The 14,466-nt window shown below is 53.1% G+C and overlaps 1 protein-coding gene across 2 annotated transcripts in view; it reads right to left on the reverse strand.

The window, feature by feature from the left end:
• Positions 1–14,466, reverse strand: part of ECE1 (endothelin converting enzyme 1) — a 127,456-nt gene that overhangs the window by 62,372 nt on the left and 50,618 nt on the right. Inside the window, exons 1-3 of one of the 2 annotated variants that reach the window (XM_030805165.1) lie at positions 10,343–10,492; positions 10,035–10,121; positions 763–904 (exon numbers count right to left, since the gene is read on the reverse strand). In XM_030805165.1, the coding sequence (XP_030661025.1) occupies positions 763–904; positions 10,035–10,121; positions 10,343–10,396 (283 nt within the window). In that variant the 5' untranslated portion in view covers positions 10,397–10,492. Of the gene's footprint in view, positions 1–762; positions 905–10,034; positions 10,122–10,342; positions 10,493–14,466 lie in introns of those variants that run through there. The other variant, XM_030805166.1, reaches the window with a different exon arrangement.

Below are 14,466 nucleotides of genomic sequence, written 5' to 3' on the forward strand. Positions count from 1 at the left end.
GGCGGCTGGATCCTGGAAAGGCAGCTCTCCTGGGGGTGTAATGCGCTCTGGAGCGTACTTGGATTACAAAGGGAGGTGGAGCCTGGGCTTGAGCCCAGTAGCCTGTGGGTGAATTCCAACCTCCGCATTGGATTAGCAAGTCACTCTATCTCAGTGCCTCAGTTTCCTAATACGGAAAAGGGGCCAAAAGTAACCACACCTCACAGGGCTGCCTCCAGGAGGAAATGAGATTGCATCTGAAGCGAGGGGTGTGGTATTTGGTCCGAGGAAAGAGCTCAGTAAACAGAGGGCATTATTGTTATTTTATTGGAACTAGAGATAGCAGACAATGTCAGCCTATGTGTGTAATTACCCCACATCCTAGCAACAACAGTACCCAGAGCTAAAGCTGAAGAAGTCCTACGAGGCACCAGCTATGTGACTATGTTACCTCTAGTCCGCAGACCCATCGCCCAGTTGGGTACTGTTTTCCCATTTAAATTAGAGAAGACACAGGCTGAGGGAATAAGTGACTTCTCCAGTGTCACACAGCCAGTAAGTTGCTGGGACAGGATGTGGACTCACGTGTGAGACCTTTATACCACCCACACCGCCCACTTCCCAGGTCTTGGTCTGTCTCAGCACCCAGACGCCCCTGGGCCTGGCTCCCTCCTGGGCCTCAGAGGCCTGCCCCCGTTTAAGCAGGGAAGCCCCCCTCACCCAAGTTGACAGAGCCGGGGGCAGGAGTGAGTCAAGCCCACCATGCAACACGGAGGCACCTACTTGTCTGGTACTGGATGCCCAGCGCTGCCAAGCAGGCCACCAGTCCTGCCGCCAGAAGTGTCACCAGCACCACCAGCCGCTTCTCCACCTGGGTCCGTGCAGCCCAGCACCTCTGGCCACTCCGGGAGCTGTGGAAGTTCACCTGCAGGGAAGGAGGCAGGAGGGGTGGGGAAGACGTGAGCCCCGGGCCCCGCTTCCCTTGGAGGAAGGGGCTCCGCAGCAGGCCCAGGCCCTGGGGAGGCATCAGGGCTGCCTCCTGTCTCAGAGGTGGTCTGGTTCCCACAGATTCAGCCCTAATCCAGGAAAGGAACAGCCACCCTGCTCAGCTGCTCAGATCTGCTCCCAAACATCAGAGAGTCAAGCAGCTCGGCCCCGACAGGCTTGTTTTTTTGTGTCACTCGATATGAGTGGAAGGAAAAAACTACAGCTTTTCCCTGTTTCTCCAGTGAGGAGTTCAAAAAAGAACAGGATGTTTGGACTTGCAGGCATCCAGTGAGTACCCAGCTGGGCTCTCTGCAGAGCCCCCACATCAGCGGGGTCAGGGACAAGGGTGACACAGCCATGGCTCACATTTCCCAGAAGCACAGACATCCTTAGCTCATTAAACCCTCATAATCCCACGCAAAAACACGCAAGCCACCTTGTTTTTTTCTTTTTACAAGTGAGGAAACTGAGGTCCAGAGAGGTGAGACCCTGGCTTCTCACCACCCAGCTGAATGGGGACAGCTGGGATTGGAACCCAAAGCTGTTGATGCCCGAGCCCACCAGTGCATCAGAGGTGGATCCTGGGACATGTTGGCAGAGATGCAAGGAGAAATAGCTCCATTCAGGTCCTGAAAGGGAGGAAAAATCCCTCCAGCCTAACAGTCTAGCTAAACAGGAAGAGAGGCACAATGAGAGGAAGTGCAGGGTGTGGCAGGGCCCTCCCTGCCCGAGGAGGGACACACCAGCCAGCAGCAATAGGGGCCGACGGCCCAGGCCTCTCACACCCAAGGCAGCTTGGGGTTCTTCTCTGTTCCAAGAGATGCTTCCTGCAAAACCCACGGCCACAGGACAGGAAGGGTCTCCTGAAGGTGGGGTGACATGTGTTCAGTGACACTGTGTCATGTGCTAACAGCTGAGCACCAACTCAGGGCCATGCTGGAAATACACAGCCCAGCAGGGAGGCAGATAAAGAAACAGACTGGGGTGGGCGGGGGTTCAATCAGGGAGGGCTTCCTGGAAGGGGTAATGTCTGGCCTGGGTCAGTCAGAATAAGTAGGAGCTGGCCAGATAAGAGGGAATGGGAGAGGAGAGGAGGGCCTGGATCCTAAGGGGCACAGAAAGCCAGGTTAAGAGCCTGGACTTCCTCTTGAGGACTGGAGTGACATGATTAGATTTATCCTTTGGGAAGGGCAGGGTGGAGGGAGCAAGGCTTTCCAGGAAGAGGGGGAGCTGTCAGGGACGATGAGGAGACTCAGACTCTGACCTGCAACGGCCCCACCAACAGCCTGAGGGGTGCCCCTGGTGCCGGGTCAGAGCCCTGAGGGAGTCCCACCCTGGCACTCGGGGAAATGAAGTGGGTCACTTGAGGGAAGGGTAGTGAGAAGCCACGTGGACATGGTTAGGTATTTACTGGGCAGGAAATGACTAGGAATTGCTGCACCAGAGATGGAGGAACACAAGCACTTTCTGTGGAAAAAAAAAATTGGGTTCCAAAACTGAGAAAAGGGGCTGGGCGCGGGGGCTCACGCCTGTAGTCCCAACAGTTTGGGAGGCCGAGGTGGGAGGATCACCTGAGGTCAGGAGTTCAAGACCAGCCTGGCCAACATAGAGAAACCACATCTCTACTAAAAAACAGAAAAATTAGCCGGGAGTGGTGATGGGCGCCTGTAATCCCAGCTACTCGGGAGGCTGAGGCAGGAGAATCGCTTGAACCCGGGAGGCAGAGGTTGCAGTGAGCTGAGATTGCGCCACTGCACTCCGGCCTGGGCGACAGAGAGAGCCTCCATCTCGGAAAAAAACCAAACCAAAACAAAACAAAACTGAGCAAAGGATCTTGGGGCTTAGAGACACTTCCATGGAGGTCCAGGAGGCTCAGACACTGAAGCAGCTGGGTCAGGCAGTGGGAGGGATGCCGCCCGCTCAAATCCCTCAAGAATCTCTTCTGAAAAAGTGAGCAATGAAAGTTTCAGACCATGCTACCTTCATGAATTAAAACTTCAGGCTGTGAGGGCCTGGTGCAGAGAGAGACAGCCTGGTATGATGCTAACATGTACACTGTACTCAAATGTTTATAAAGTGCTTTTTCAGAGTAATCAGTTACCTCACACACTTTACCTTGGTCTCTGGTACTCAGAGGGTTCCCAAGGACTTGAAGCAGGCACTGCCTTGCCTAGGGACACTGACGTATGTGTCCTGCTGCCCCTGAACTTGTTTCATCCTTCCTCCTTTAGGCCTCTCATGCCCCCATTATCATGGCTCGGCTCACAGGGCACAAGGAGGCCGTGAGAGAGTGTTTTGTTTTGTTTTTTTGAGACGGAGTCTCCCTCTGTTACCCAGGCTGGAGTGCAATGGCACGATCTCGGCTTACTGCAACCTCTGCCTCCCGGGTTCAAGCGCTTCTCCTGCCTCAGCCTCCTGAGTAGCTGAGATTACAGGCACGTGCTACCACGCCCGGCTAATTTTTGTATTTTTAGTAAAGACAGGGTTTCGCCATGTTGGCCAGGCTGGTCTCAAACTCTTGACCTCAGGTGATCTGCCCACCTCAGCTTCCCAAAGTGCTGGGATTATGGGCGTGAGCCACTGCACCCAGCCTATCTTCACAACATTCCTAAGAGTAGGTATTAGCGTTAGCTCCAGAAGAAACACAGAAGTCGGGGCATGAAGGCAAAGAGAGAGGAGAGAGAACAGTGAGGCAACCCATGTCTCCAGGACTGGCAGCCGCAGACCTACCACAGGAAGTGGAGCTGACCCTCACTGTTTGATGCAAAGGGCTGAATCTAAACAGATGGTGTTAACTGCAAAATTAAATTAAAATTAAGCCAGAATTGAATAAAAATTCATAGTTCCAGGCAAGAATGGCAAATGGAGTTTGAAAATGGGCTTTTTAACCTTTGTCTTGCTCTTTGCTTGACTTGTACTATCGGCTACGGGCCTCATGGTTTCTGGATAAGCCTTGTCTCTGAAGGCAGAACGAATCCAGATGCCTCTCCCTGGGGCAGGAGAAGTCACCTAAAGGTACTGGGCCAGGATCAGGAGGCCTCTCCAGGGCAGGTTGGCCAATTCCTGGGTGCAATGGAAAGGGCTGGGCCATGAGTCAGGGCACCGATCTGCTTCCAATGGCCACTGGCCTTGGCTGAGTCTCTTCTCTTTGCATCCTTGTCGCACCTGCCCAGCCTCCTTCATGGGACTGTGGAGGGGATCCATGAGATGAGGTCACAGCATGGGGAGATGCGACTGGTTTCTTAGTTTTCTTTTGGAAATGAGGTCCTGTCAAGCATGGGAGACTGGCCTGAGCAGCTTGGAGGGTAGGAGGATTGGTGGCAGGCAGCCCGGTCCATCTCAGGAGAGGGGACTGTGCAATGGCCATCCGCTAAGAGGCAGCGCTGACGCCTGGAAGATGCAGAAATCACTGCAGATGCTCAGCTCGCTGGTGGGCTTAATTTCCTACTTGTTGCCGTGGGAGGCAGAAAGAGAATGAGAGGGAGGGGGTGCCCTCAAAAGAGAGAGGTGGAGAACGAGACAAAGAAATGAGAGAGCCAGAGAAACAGAAAGAGCGAGAGAGCTAGAGTAAGGGAAAAAGAGCAGCGCTGTCCAGCTAGGAGTTCCCACGGTTTCCGCGGCCAAGGGAACAAAGCCCTAATCCGGGACACATATTTGGTTACAGAATTGAGTGCTTGGCTCACCTAGGCTTACAGCAAGAACAAGTTCTGCAGGTGAGGACGGGGCCCGCTGCCTGGGGCCCAGGAGACAAGCCAGGAGCAGAAAGGGTGGGGAGCCAGGCGAAGCCAGGTTTTCAGAGGCAGGTCGGAAGGGATGGCAGAACCCAGCAACCTGGGCTGCAAGAAGCAGCAATGGGAGTGGTCTGGCCAAGGGTCTGGCAGGGATCCCATCCCTCTGCAGCCCAGAAGCCGGGCCACCCGGGAGCGCTGGCAGGGGCACCAGGCTCCCTGGAGTAAGCCTTTCAGAGCAAGTCGACTGTGACAGCCCAGCCTGCGAGGAACCCTGCCTCCGGAAGTTCCCCAGTCAGTTTGGGGAAGTTTCTTCCAGTAAAGTTTCCATGAGGTGGCCTTCTGGCTGAGGCACTGGGGTCTGTCCAGAGCAAAACTCTCAAGTCCTTGTGTCCTCTTGTCTCCGCCTGAGCCCTGTCTGCCACCCCACGCAGATGCCTGACTTTAAATGACTGGTAACAGCTTAAAATATGATCCGTTGTAGGGGAGGGCACTCCTCACATCTTAGCAAGAATCAAAGGCTAATATTTACAAGTACTTTCCAGCTTTCCTCGCTTCCCAGAAGGAACACCCAGCTCTCCACAGCATGGGAGAAAGATGGTAACCCTGAGAAGTCAAATATCCCACTGTGTGTTGCTGGGCAGTCTCTGGGCCTCAGTCTCCCATCTCTAAAATGAGGAGGCTGGATGAGGTCCCAGGTGTGACTTCTCAGACTCTCGAACCTCAAGGCTATAATAGGCAGAGTTGATAACAACTCCAGGTAAACAGACCTGTCTTTTTAAAGTATTGAGTGGGCTTGTCCCTGAAATCACTCTGGAAAGACAGCCTTGGCCAGGCATGATGGCTCATATCTGTAATCCCAGCACTTTGGGAAGCCAAGGTGAGAGGATCGCTTGAGCCCAGGAATTCAAGGCTGCAGTGAGCCATGATCATGCCACTGCACTCCAGCCTGGGCAACAGAGCGAGACCCTGCCTCAAAAAAAAAAAAAAAAAAAAAAGGCTGGGCACAGTGGCTCATGCCTGTAATCCAACACTTTGGGAGGCCGAGGCGGGTGGATCACCTGAGGTGGGGAGTTTGAGGCCAGGCTGGCCAACAGGGTAAAACTCCGTCTCTACTAAAAATACAAAAATTAGTCACGCGTGGTGGCACATGCCTGTAATTCCAGCTACTGGGGAGGCCGAGGTGGGAGAATTGCTTGAACCCAGGAGGTAGAGGTTGCAGTGAGCCGAGATTGTGCCATTGCACTCCAGCCTGGGCAATAAGCAAGACTCTGTCTCCAAAAAAAAAAAAAAAAAAGAGAGAGAAGAGAAGAGAAGAGCGCCCTGTGCAAGGTGGGAAAAAAATGAGAAAACTGTAAGAATTTAGTATCTCACCTTTCTTTTTTTCTTAACAACAACAAAAAAAGATTTTTAGAAGTAATTGAATGAATTTCAAAGGTTTTGGTAGACATGGCCATCTGCTCCTTAGTTCAGGCTGCAGGTGTAACTTCAGCTATTTCCCTTCCTGCCACTGAAAATGGTGTATGTTCAGGTGTGGGAAGATCAGGCAACTGGCTTTGGCAGAGCAGAGGCTTCAGAGCAAAAGCTAGCATATTTAGATGTATATTATTATATCATGTCACTCATAGTAAGTTTCTGTAATAATCCTCATAATAACCTAATAACCAAATCCATTTTCTAAGCATTATCCAAAATGCTTTCCCTCATACTGTCCCATTTGAGCCTTTACAGCTCTGAGAGGTGGGCTAATAATATTAACCCCATTTTACAAAGAAAGCTGTGGAAGCGAGTTGCTTTCAGGTCTCACAGCCCAGGAGAGACAGAGCTGGGGCTCCAAGTTAGAGCCAGCTTCCTTTGAATTCTGTCCTTGGTTCAGAGTGACTCACTTTAGCAGACTGCAAGTAATCTTTGCCTAAAATATGGGATAAAGAAAAAGAAAAGGTTAGGCACGGCGGCTGTAATCCCAGCCCTTTGGGAGGCTGAGGCAGGAGGATCACCTGAGGCCAGGAGTTCGAGACCAGCCTGGGCAACATGGCAAAACCCCATCTCTACTAAATATACAAAAAAATTAGCCAGGCATGGTGGCACGTGCCTGTAGTTCCAGCTATTTGGGAGGCTGAGGTGAGAGAATCACAGGTCAAGGCTGCAGTAAGCCCAGATTGCTCCACTGCACTCTACCCTAGGCAACAGAGTGAGACCTTGTCTCAAAAAAAATAAAAAAAGAAAGACAAAGAAAAACCCTTTCAGGTGAGGTACAGGTAGAATTTTGCTCTGGTTAAATTCAACACTGGCCAGCAGGTCCAATAATAATAAATAAATAAATGTGGCAACTAATAAAGTAACAAATGTGGCAAGTTTGGCTGAAAAATGGAAGTTTTCATATATTAGTTATTGGTGTTGATCACTTGGTACTTCCCAAAACTAATGGACTTCAAAATCTTGAAAAATCAAGTAGCTTATTTTTTAGCTGTCCATCAAGAGAAAGGATTTGGGGTGAAGGGTCTATTTTAAAAAGTCTAAAATTGAGGGCGCAGGCTGGACATGGTGGCTCATGCCTGTAATCCCAGCACTTTGGGAGGCTGAGGCAGGAGGATCACTTGAGGGCAGGAGTTCGAGACCAGCCTGGCCAACATGGCAAAACCTCGTCTCTACTGAAAATACCAATATTAGCCGAGTGTGGTGACGTGCGCCTGTAATCCCAGCTACTCCGGAGGCTGAGGCAGGAGAATCGCCTGAACCTGGGAGGTGGAGGTTGCAGTGAGCTGAGATTGCGCCACTGCACTCCAGCCTCTACAACAGAGAGAGACTCTGTCTCAAAATAAATAAATAAATATAAATAAATAAAGTTGAGGGAGAAGTTGTGTTGCTAGCAACCGGCCCAAAGGAAATAATCTGAAAAGCTAAAAAATGGGTCACCCATAGAGTGACAGCAATTGAGCCTGTGTCCAACTACAGTGGATTGAATAAATATATTTTTATATGTTGGTACCATGAGGTGTTATGATTTTTAATGGCAGCATGTTTCAGAAGTTTCTGACAATGTAGATGATGCTGAATGAAAAATGCGGGATATAACATTGTGTATTTACAGTGAGCTCAATTATGTTTAAAAATATATACATACAAGTGTGAAAAACCAGAAACCGTTATCTCCAAGTGGCAGGATTACTGCTCCGTTTTTAATTCCTTTTTATATTTGACTATCTTTTTTTCTCCCCCAAGTGAGCATATAAAGCTTTTACATTGGGGGAAAAAAAACCAATGATTGAAAACATTCAATTAATAGAATACTCTGCCTCATAAATGGAGATGAATGGGTTCTTGACTCAGAAAAGCAAGCACTGGCTAATTCATGTTCACTGTGGGGAAGTTATGGCAGCGCCACACAAGCCAAGCTGGGTACCCACAAAAATGCCCCAAATCCTTGCATAACCTCTTTGCCTTTTCCTGCAAGGAAAGTGGAAAATGTATCCATTTGGGGACAGGACACTAACTCCAACCATAGATGACAACGATGCGACCCCAGGAATGTCTCTAACCTCTCTTTGTACCTCACCTTTATCATCAATAACATGGCCACGCCAGCCCTTACTTCATGGGCCAGAAAACAATAATCCTAGCAGGCCCCGTATAATATGCATGACATCCACTTTCTCTAACACCCATTTCACAGTGAGGCCATCACCACTGAAAGAGATTAAGCCACTAGCCCAAGGTCATGAGTGGAGTAAGAATTCAAACCCGGGTCGCTGGCTTCAGAGACGGGGCTCCTCCTGCTTGGCCGGGGGCCCTCCCCAGAGAAATGTGCTATTTCATCTGAAAAAGGCTATACCCCAAACAGGCTGCTGTGAGGATAACAGCAACACAGCATTATTACTTTGCTGTGAATTCTGAAATGCTTTTGTGTTGATATATTTAGACCCTTCTGTGGAAGATGAGACTGAAAAACATTGCTGATTAGATTCTGTTTTGACTTGAGAAGGGAAAAGCACCTGCCCCAGAAATCTAATTTCCTGCTGGCTTCAGCCTCTTAAGAAGAGTCCACTGGGAAGCGGTTTCAGACAGACCGGGTTTGACGTGTCGCTCTCGGATTTTTAGCTCTGTGACCGAAGGCCAGTGGTTGCCCCTCTCAGAGCCTCAGTTTCCACATCTGTAAGTGGGGACAGTAATCCCTACAGCTCTCAGGGGTGTTCCTGAAGGTTAAGCAGGGGTACCACACATCCCAGTGGATAGAGCCCTTGGGTCCATGAGTTTGGGTACCCTGGGCCTATGTGACTCCTGGAGGAGGAACTCCATCAGTGGTGTCTCCCTGCGCTGGGAGGATTATTCCTGCTTCTAAGAGGCGTGTCTGTAAGCGTCCACTCATCCTAAGCTCACCTTTGGGAAGAGTTGTGTGCCAGTTCACCAAGTGGCCCCAAGATTCTCCCGAATACTTCCCTTGGTCTACCTGGCAGAAGTCCTCTGGGAACTGGGGTGCCCCAGCTCCTCTTTCTACACTGGCTTCTCAAGAGCCAGACCACTGGGTCTCCTAGGGTGTCCGCTTCGTTTCCAGCACCTTCCCACGCACCTGGCTGGCTCCAAACCCCTCCAACGCTGAGGTCTTGGCCACAACTGTCCCAGTGCAGCCCCCCAGGGAGGGGAGGGCAGAAAGCAGCCTTGCTCAATGTCCTGTCACAAGGCAGGGACGGGGGTGGGGCCCTCCCCAGGAGTGGGCAGATGAGATGCCCACAGGCGGAGACCCTGGGGAGGGGAGGGATTGGACTTCCTGAGTAGGCTGGAAAAGGGGCAGGGAGAGGGGGCAGAGGACAGGTTCCTGACCCCAGGAAACTCAGGTATTGGGAGGGCAAGAGGAAGAGGAGGGGGGGTACTGCCTCCCGGATAAGGTGACCAACTTTCCCAGTTTGCCCCGGACTGGGGGAGTGGGTTCCAGGGATGCAAGTCTTTCCACGCTACAACAGAAACAGCTGTAGATTCTGCTGGTAATGGGCCTGGGCAAGTCCCGGGACATTCACAAACTGTGCCTTCTATGGAAAGGGAACTGGACCAGTTCGGGTCTCGGGGGTGCTTCCAACTCTGCCACCTGGGCTGTGGCCCCAGAAGCAGCCGGCCAGGAGGCTCTGGGGATGGCGGGGGCAGGTGAGGGGAGACTGGTGGGCTCCGGAAGGCTTCTCCGGGCGGAGCTCCAGCTGCGGGGAGGCGCGGCCCCTCCCGGATGGCGGGACGTGGGAGGGGAAGGGAGGGGAAGAGGCGGGGTAGGTAGGGGCAGGGGGCGCGGCAGCAGCAGCGCGCATGCCCGGGCCCGGGGCGCCTGGACATCGGGAGGGAGCGGAGGGCGCCTACCTGCAGGCCGTTGGGGTACGAGTCGCCCTCTGACAGCGAGTCCACCAGGTCCTCCTCGTCCAGCGTGGCCCGCTTGTAGGTCGACATCTGCAAGGCCAAATGCAGCACGGACTCCCTCAGCGCCTCCATGGCTCTCGCGCCCGAATGGGGAAGCGGCCCCGACCCTGGCGCCGCCACCGCCGCGCCCCGCCCCGGCCTGGACACCCGAGACCGAGACCGGCCCACGGAGCGGCCCGTGCGGGAAGGGGTCCCGCCCGCCGCCCGCCCCCCGCCCCCCGCCCCCGCCCTCCTGGCCGCGCCCGCCTCACCCCCAGCGCCGACAGCAGGGCGGACACCGGGGGCGGCGGCCACACGCCCCGCATGCTGCGCCCCAGACGCCTGGCCCCGCTGCCCGCCTGGTCCCCCTGCCCGGGTGGCCGGGATGGGATGGGATGGGATGGGCCGGGCCAGGCGTTGCACCACCTTCGCGGGCGGGGCCTGATCGTTTCGCCGGCGCCCGGTTCCCAACCTCCGGCCTCCCGGGGAGACCCCAAGACCCAAGAGGCCCGGGGGAGATGGGGACTCCTCCCTTCCCTGGAGGTTGGGAGAGGGGGCCCCCAAACTGAAGCCCCTAGCAGGCAGGAAAGGCCCTCACAGTGACCCCTCCTTCGAGAAAATCTTAAGTCCCCCTTCAACAACGGGGTCCCCAGTGGCAGATAACAAAAGTATCAGGAAGGTGCCCTCGATTTGGCCCAGAGCAATCAAAACAGGTTCCCCCCAGCATCGGCCTTTAGGTCTGTCTAGGGGGTTAATGCTAGAAAGACCAGACAAAAAAGGTGGGGTAAAAAGGTAGGTGTCCCCTTTCAGTTCCCCTTTCTAAAAAGCTCAGAGGCCTTTAAGCCAGAGTTTGTGAATGAGTTTCAGAAAATTTCAGAGAACTCCCTGACACGGGATGAAAGGAGCTGTGTGTGTGCATTTGGATGGCTGCGGGGTGGTCCAGTGGTCACCCCCGTGCTCAAAGGTGTCGCCCTCCCTGCAACACAAGAGAACCATTGTTCCAGGGGGAGTCAGAAGCCAGGAAAGGGACCCTTCTTTTCCATCTTCCCCCTCAAGACTCGGGCCTCAGCCAGGTGCCCCCCTCCCCAGCCCCTGAGCCCTCTCCTGTAACCCTAGGCAGGGAAAGGGGGCTCTCTCGGATATGAGGTGTTCAGTTAGGGACTCAGCCCCAGCACTGTCCCAACCAAGAACCCCAGAGAGATCTAACCCAGCAGATTTCCAAAGGACTGTCCGCTTCTAGCAAGGTGGGAATCCCTGCATTTTGCGTACTTTTCAGCTTTGCAAAGTGCATTTCTGCTCATTCCAGATTTGATTCTCACAGTCACACATATGTGTGAATAAACAGGTTTAGAGGGGTGAGGGGCCTGATGTCACAGGGACAGTGAGGGCAGTGGCTCCTGATGGTCTCCTGGCTTCCACTCCTGCCCTCTGACAGCCCCCTCAGCAGCCAGGATGAGCCTTTAAAATGAAATCTGGCTGAGGCCAGGCGCCATGGCTCGCTCACTCCTGTAATCCCAACACTTTGGGAGGCCAAGTTGGGTGGATCACTTGAGGTCAGGAGTTCAAGACCAGCCTGGCCAACATGATGAAACCCCATCTCTCCTAAAAACACAAAAAATCAGCTGGGCCTGGTGGCATGCGTCTGTAATCCCAGCTACTCAGGAGGCTGAGGCAGGAGAATCGCTTGAACCCAGGAGGTGGAGGTTGCAGTGAGCTGAGATTGTGCCACTGTACTCTAGCCTGGGTGACAGAGTGAGACTCCATCTCAAACAAACAAACCACAGAAATCTGGCTGGGTGCAGTGGTTCACACCTGTAATCCCAGCACTTTGGGAGGCTGAGGCAGGAGGATCACTTGAGTCTAACTCTAGGCCAGCCTGGGCAACACGGACCCCATCTGTACAAAAAGAAAAAAAAAAAAAAAAATATATATATATATATATTTAATTAGCAGGACGTGGTGGTATGCGCCTGTAGTCCCAGCTACTTGGGAGGCTGAGGTGGGAGAATCGCTTGAAGCCAGGAGGTGGCGGCTACAGTGAGCTGTGATTGCACCACTGCACTCCAGCCTGGACGACACAACAAGATCTTGTCTGAGTAAATAAATAAAATAAAAATAAAATTCTGATCTTACCACTCCCCTGCTTAAAAACCCTCCACTGTTCCTGGAATGAAATCCAAACCCTTCACCAGGCCCCATGGCCCCTGCCCACGCTGGGCCCTCATCTTGTGCTGCCAGCGCCCCACCCCCACCCCCCAACCTCCTCACGCAACTCCTCAGTTTCTACAAGTTTCCCCTTCCCCCAAGACCTTTGTTGCTGCTGTTGTCACTATCTGGAACGTTTTTTCCTCCTCTCTACTCCTCCCATGATCAGCTCCAACTTCAGATCTCAGCCTACCAGCAACTCAAATGTCCCAGGAACCCTAAGCAGTCCCCCAAATTCTCTGTTACAGCATCCTGTTTTCCTTTACAGTACTTGTTGCAGACTGTTTTGTTTCCATGTCTTTATCATCACTCTCTCTGTCCCTTCCCAGAATCCACAGCTTTATTGGGGCTGGGACCTTGTCTGGCCTGTCCAACAGAGACTCTCCGTCACCCAGCACAGAGTAGGTGCTCAATAAACGGTTGTTAAAATCAAAGGGGGGACAAGTAGAGGGGAAGTGCCTTCAAGTTCTCAAGAATTCTCCTGCATCTAACTTCATAATGCCTACAGAAACAGGGAACACATCTAAAGGTCACAGGCCCTGAGGAGGCAGGGTGCATGGGAAGGGTCTGAATTCTGGAGACTTCTACCTCACTCCCATTGGGTGGAGGAGTTTCCATTACCCATCCCAGAGAGAGAGGGGACTCTGAGGCTGCTTCATTTACTGCTGGGTTGCAGCTGGGCTTTTTCTAGAATAGGACACTTGGTTACACTACGTTACCAGGTGTCGACTGCCAGAGGAAAAGACTTTTGAAAAAGAAGTTCAGTTCACAGAACATCTCCCCTGGGCACCTGGGTGGTATAAGGGATTCACCCGGGTGGCGTAAGGGATTTGTCCGTTCTTTTATACCCACCATCTCTTTTAAGCTTCTCACCCTTCCCTCAGAAGCAGGTATCACTGGTTCCTTTTACAGAGAATGAAACTGAGGCTCAGGGAAGTAACTCACCCAGGTGTGGTTAAGCGATGGCTCCTCCTCCTTCTGTCTCATTTCAGAGATTGCCCCCTTCTGGCAAGCTCTCCTGACCACCCTCCAGGGACCCCAGACAGCATTTGGTCCCTGGCTCTGTGTCCCCACACAGCCACCCTACCCCATGCTGCCTTTTACTGAGGCACACAGCATTTTAGACAGGAGAACCCTGATGGCAGAGGCTGGGTCTCGTGGGACCCTGTCTCCTTAAGGGCTTAGTCTGAGGCTGGAGCCTCTACAGATGTTTGAGCAAAGGCGGGAGGCAAGGGAGGGAGGCCGGAAGCCACCCCAGGGACTCTGATGTCCACCCTGCGGCAGCCTGTCTGTGGACAGATGATGCAGGAAGCTCACGGAACTCCCAAGCAGAAATCAGCAGAGATGTAGACTGGTTATTTTTCAGCACACAAAAGCCGAGGGCCCCTTCCTGAGATGCCTGCCTCAGCCCGGTAGTGAAACTGAACCCACCTCAGACGGGAAAGGCTTGGCGGGCTCTGCTTGGTGGGAAGTCCACAGTGGGTGAGTGACATTTCAACAGCTGCCTGGGGCCCTTCGCCCAGGGCCTTCCATTCACTACCTCAATGGCTCCCCACACGCACCTAGAGCCTCAGCCTCACAGGTATCGCTTCCAGCTTACAGAGAGGGGGAGGGGCCTGGACAGACCAAAAACCAACCATGCCACTTGACAATTCTCTCCTAACCCCACAATGCCTCGTCCCTGAGATAAGAATCATCGCCTCCGCTTTGCAGATGAGATGACCAAGGGTCAGGGAGGAGAAAGGACCTCCCCCCAGCCCTGAGTCACCTGCCTGGAGACTGAGGGAGCCAGGATGCGAATCTTCCCCCTGCCAAACCTACTGACTCCATTACGCTGCCTCCAGAGAACTCGAGCCCTGCGGCGAGAAAGTGGCAGAGCTGGGCCTCGAACCTGGGTTCTGGACTCTTTGTCCTGTGCTCCTTGTGGAAGGTGGACCTGCTTCTTCAGGTGGGAACCTCACAGAGTCTGGGTGCCCTGGGCAGACTGAGGCTCTGGGCTGGCAGGGCAGCCAGCACTTATTCTCCCTAATTGTCTCATTTGCGGTTGTGGGTGCCACACCTGGCCCCGAGCACGTTGGGGAAGGTAAAGAACCTCCGCTTTGGTCTTCTCAGTTCCCTTCCTGGCAGTGTGCGGCCATGGAGGAGAAATCTGGGTTGAATCTGCGTCTGGTGTTTATGAGAAGGGCCTGGC

This window comes from Nomascus leucogenys, chromosome 24 (genome assembly GCF_006542625.1).
Source record: "Nomascus leucogenys isolate Asia chromosome 24, Asia_NLE_v1, whole genome shotgun sequence".
NCBI classification, from domain to species: Eukaryota; Metazoa; Chordata; class Mammalia; order Primates; family Hylobatidae; genus Nomascus; species Nomascus leucogenys.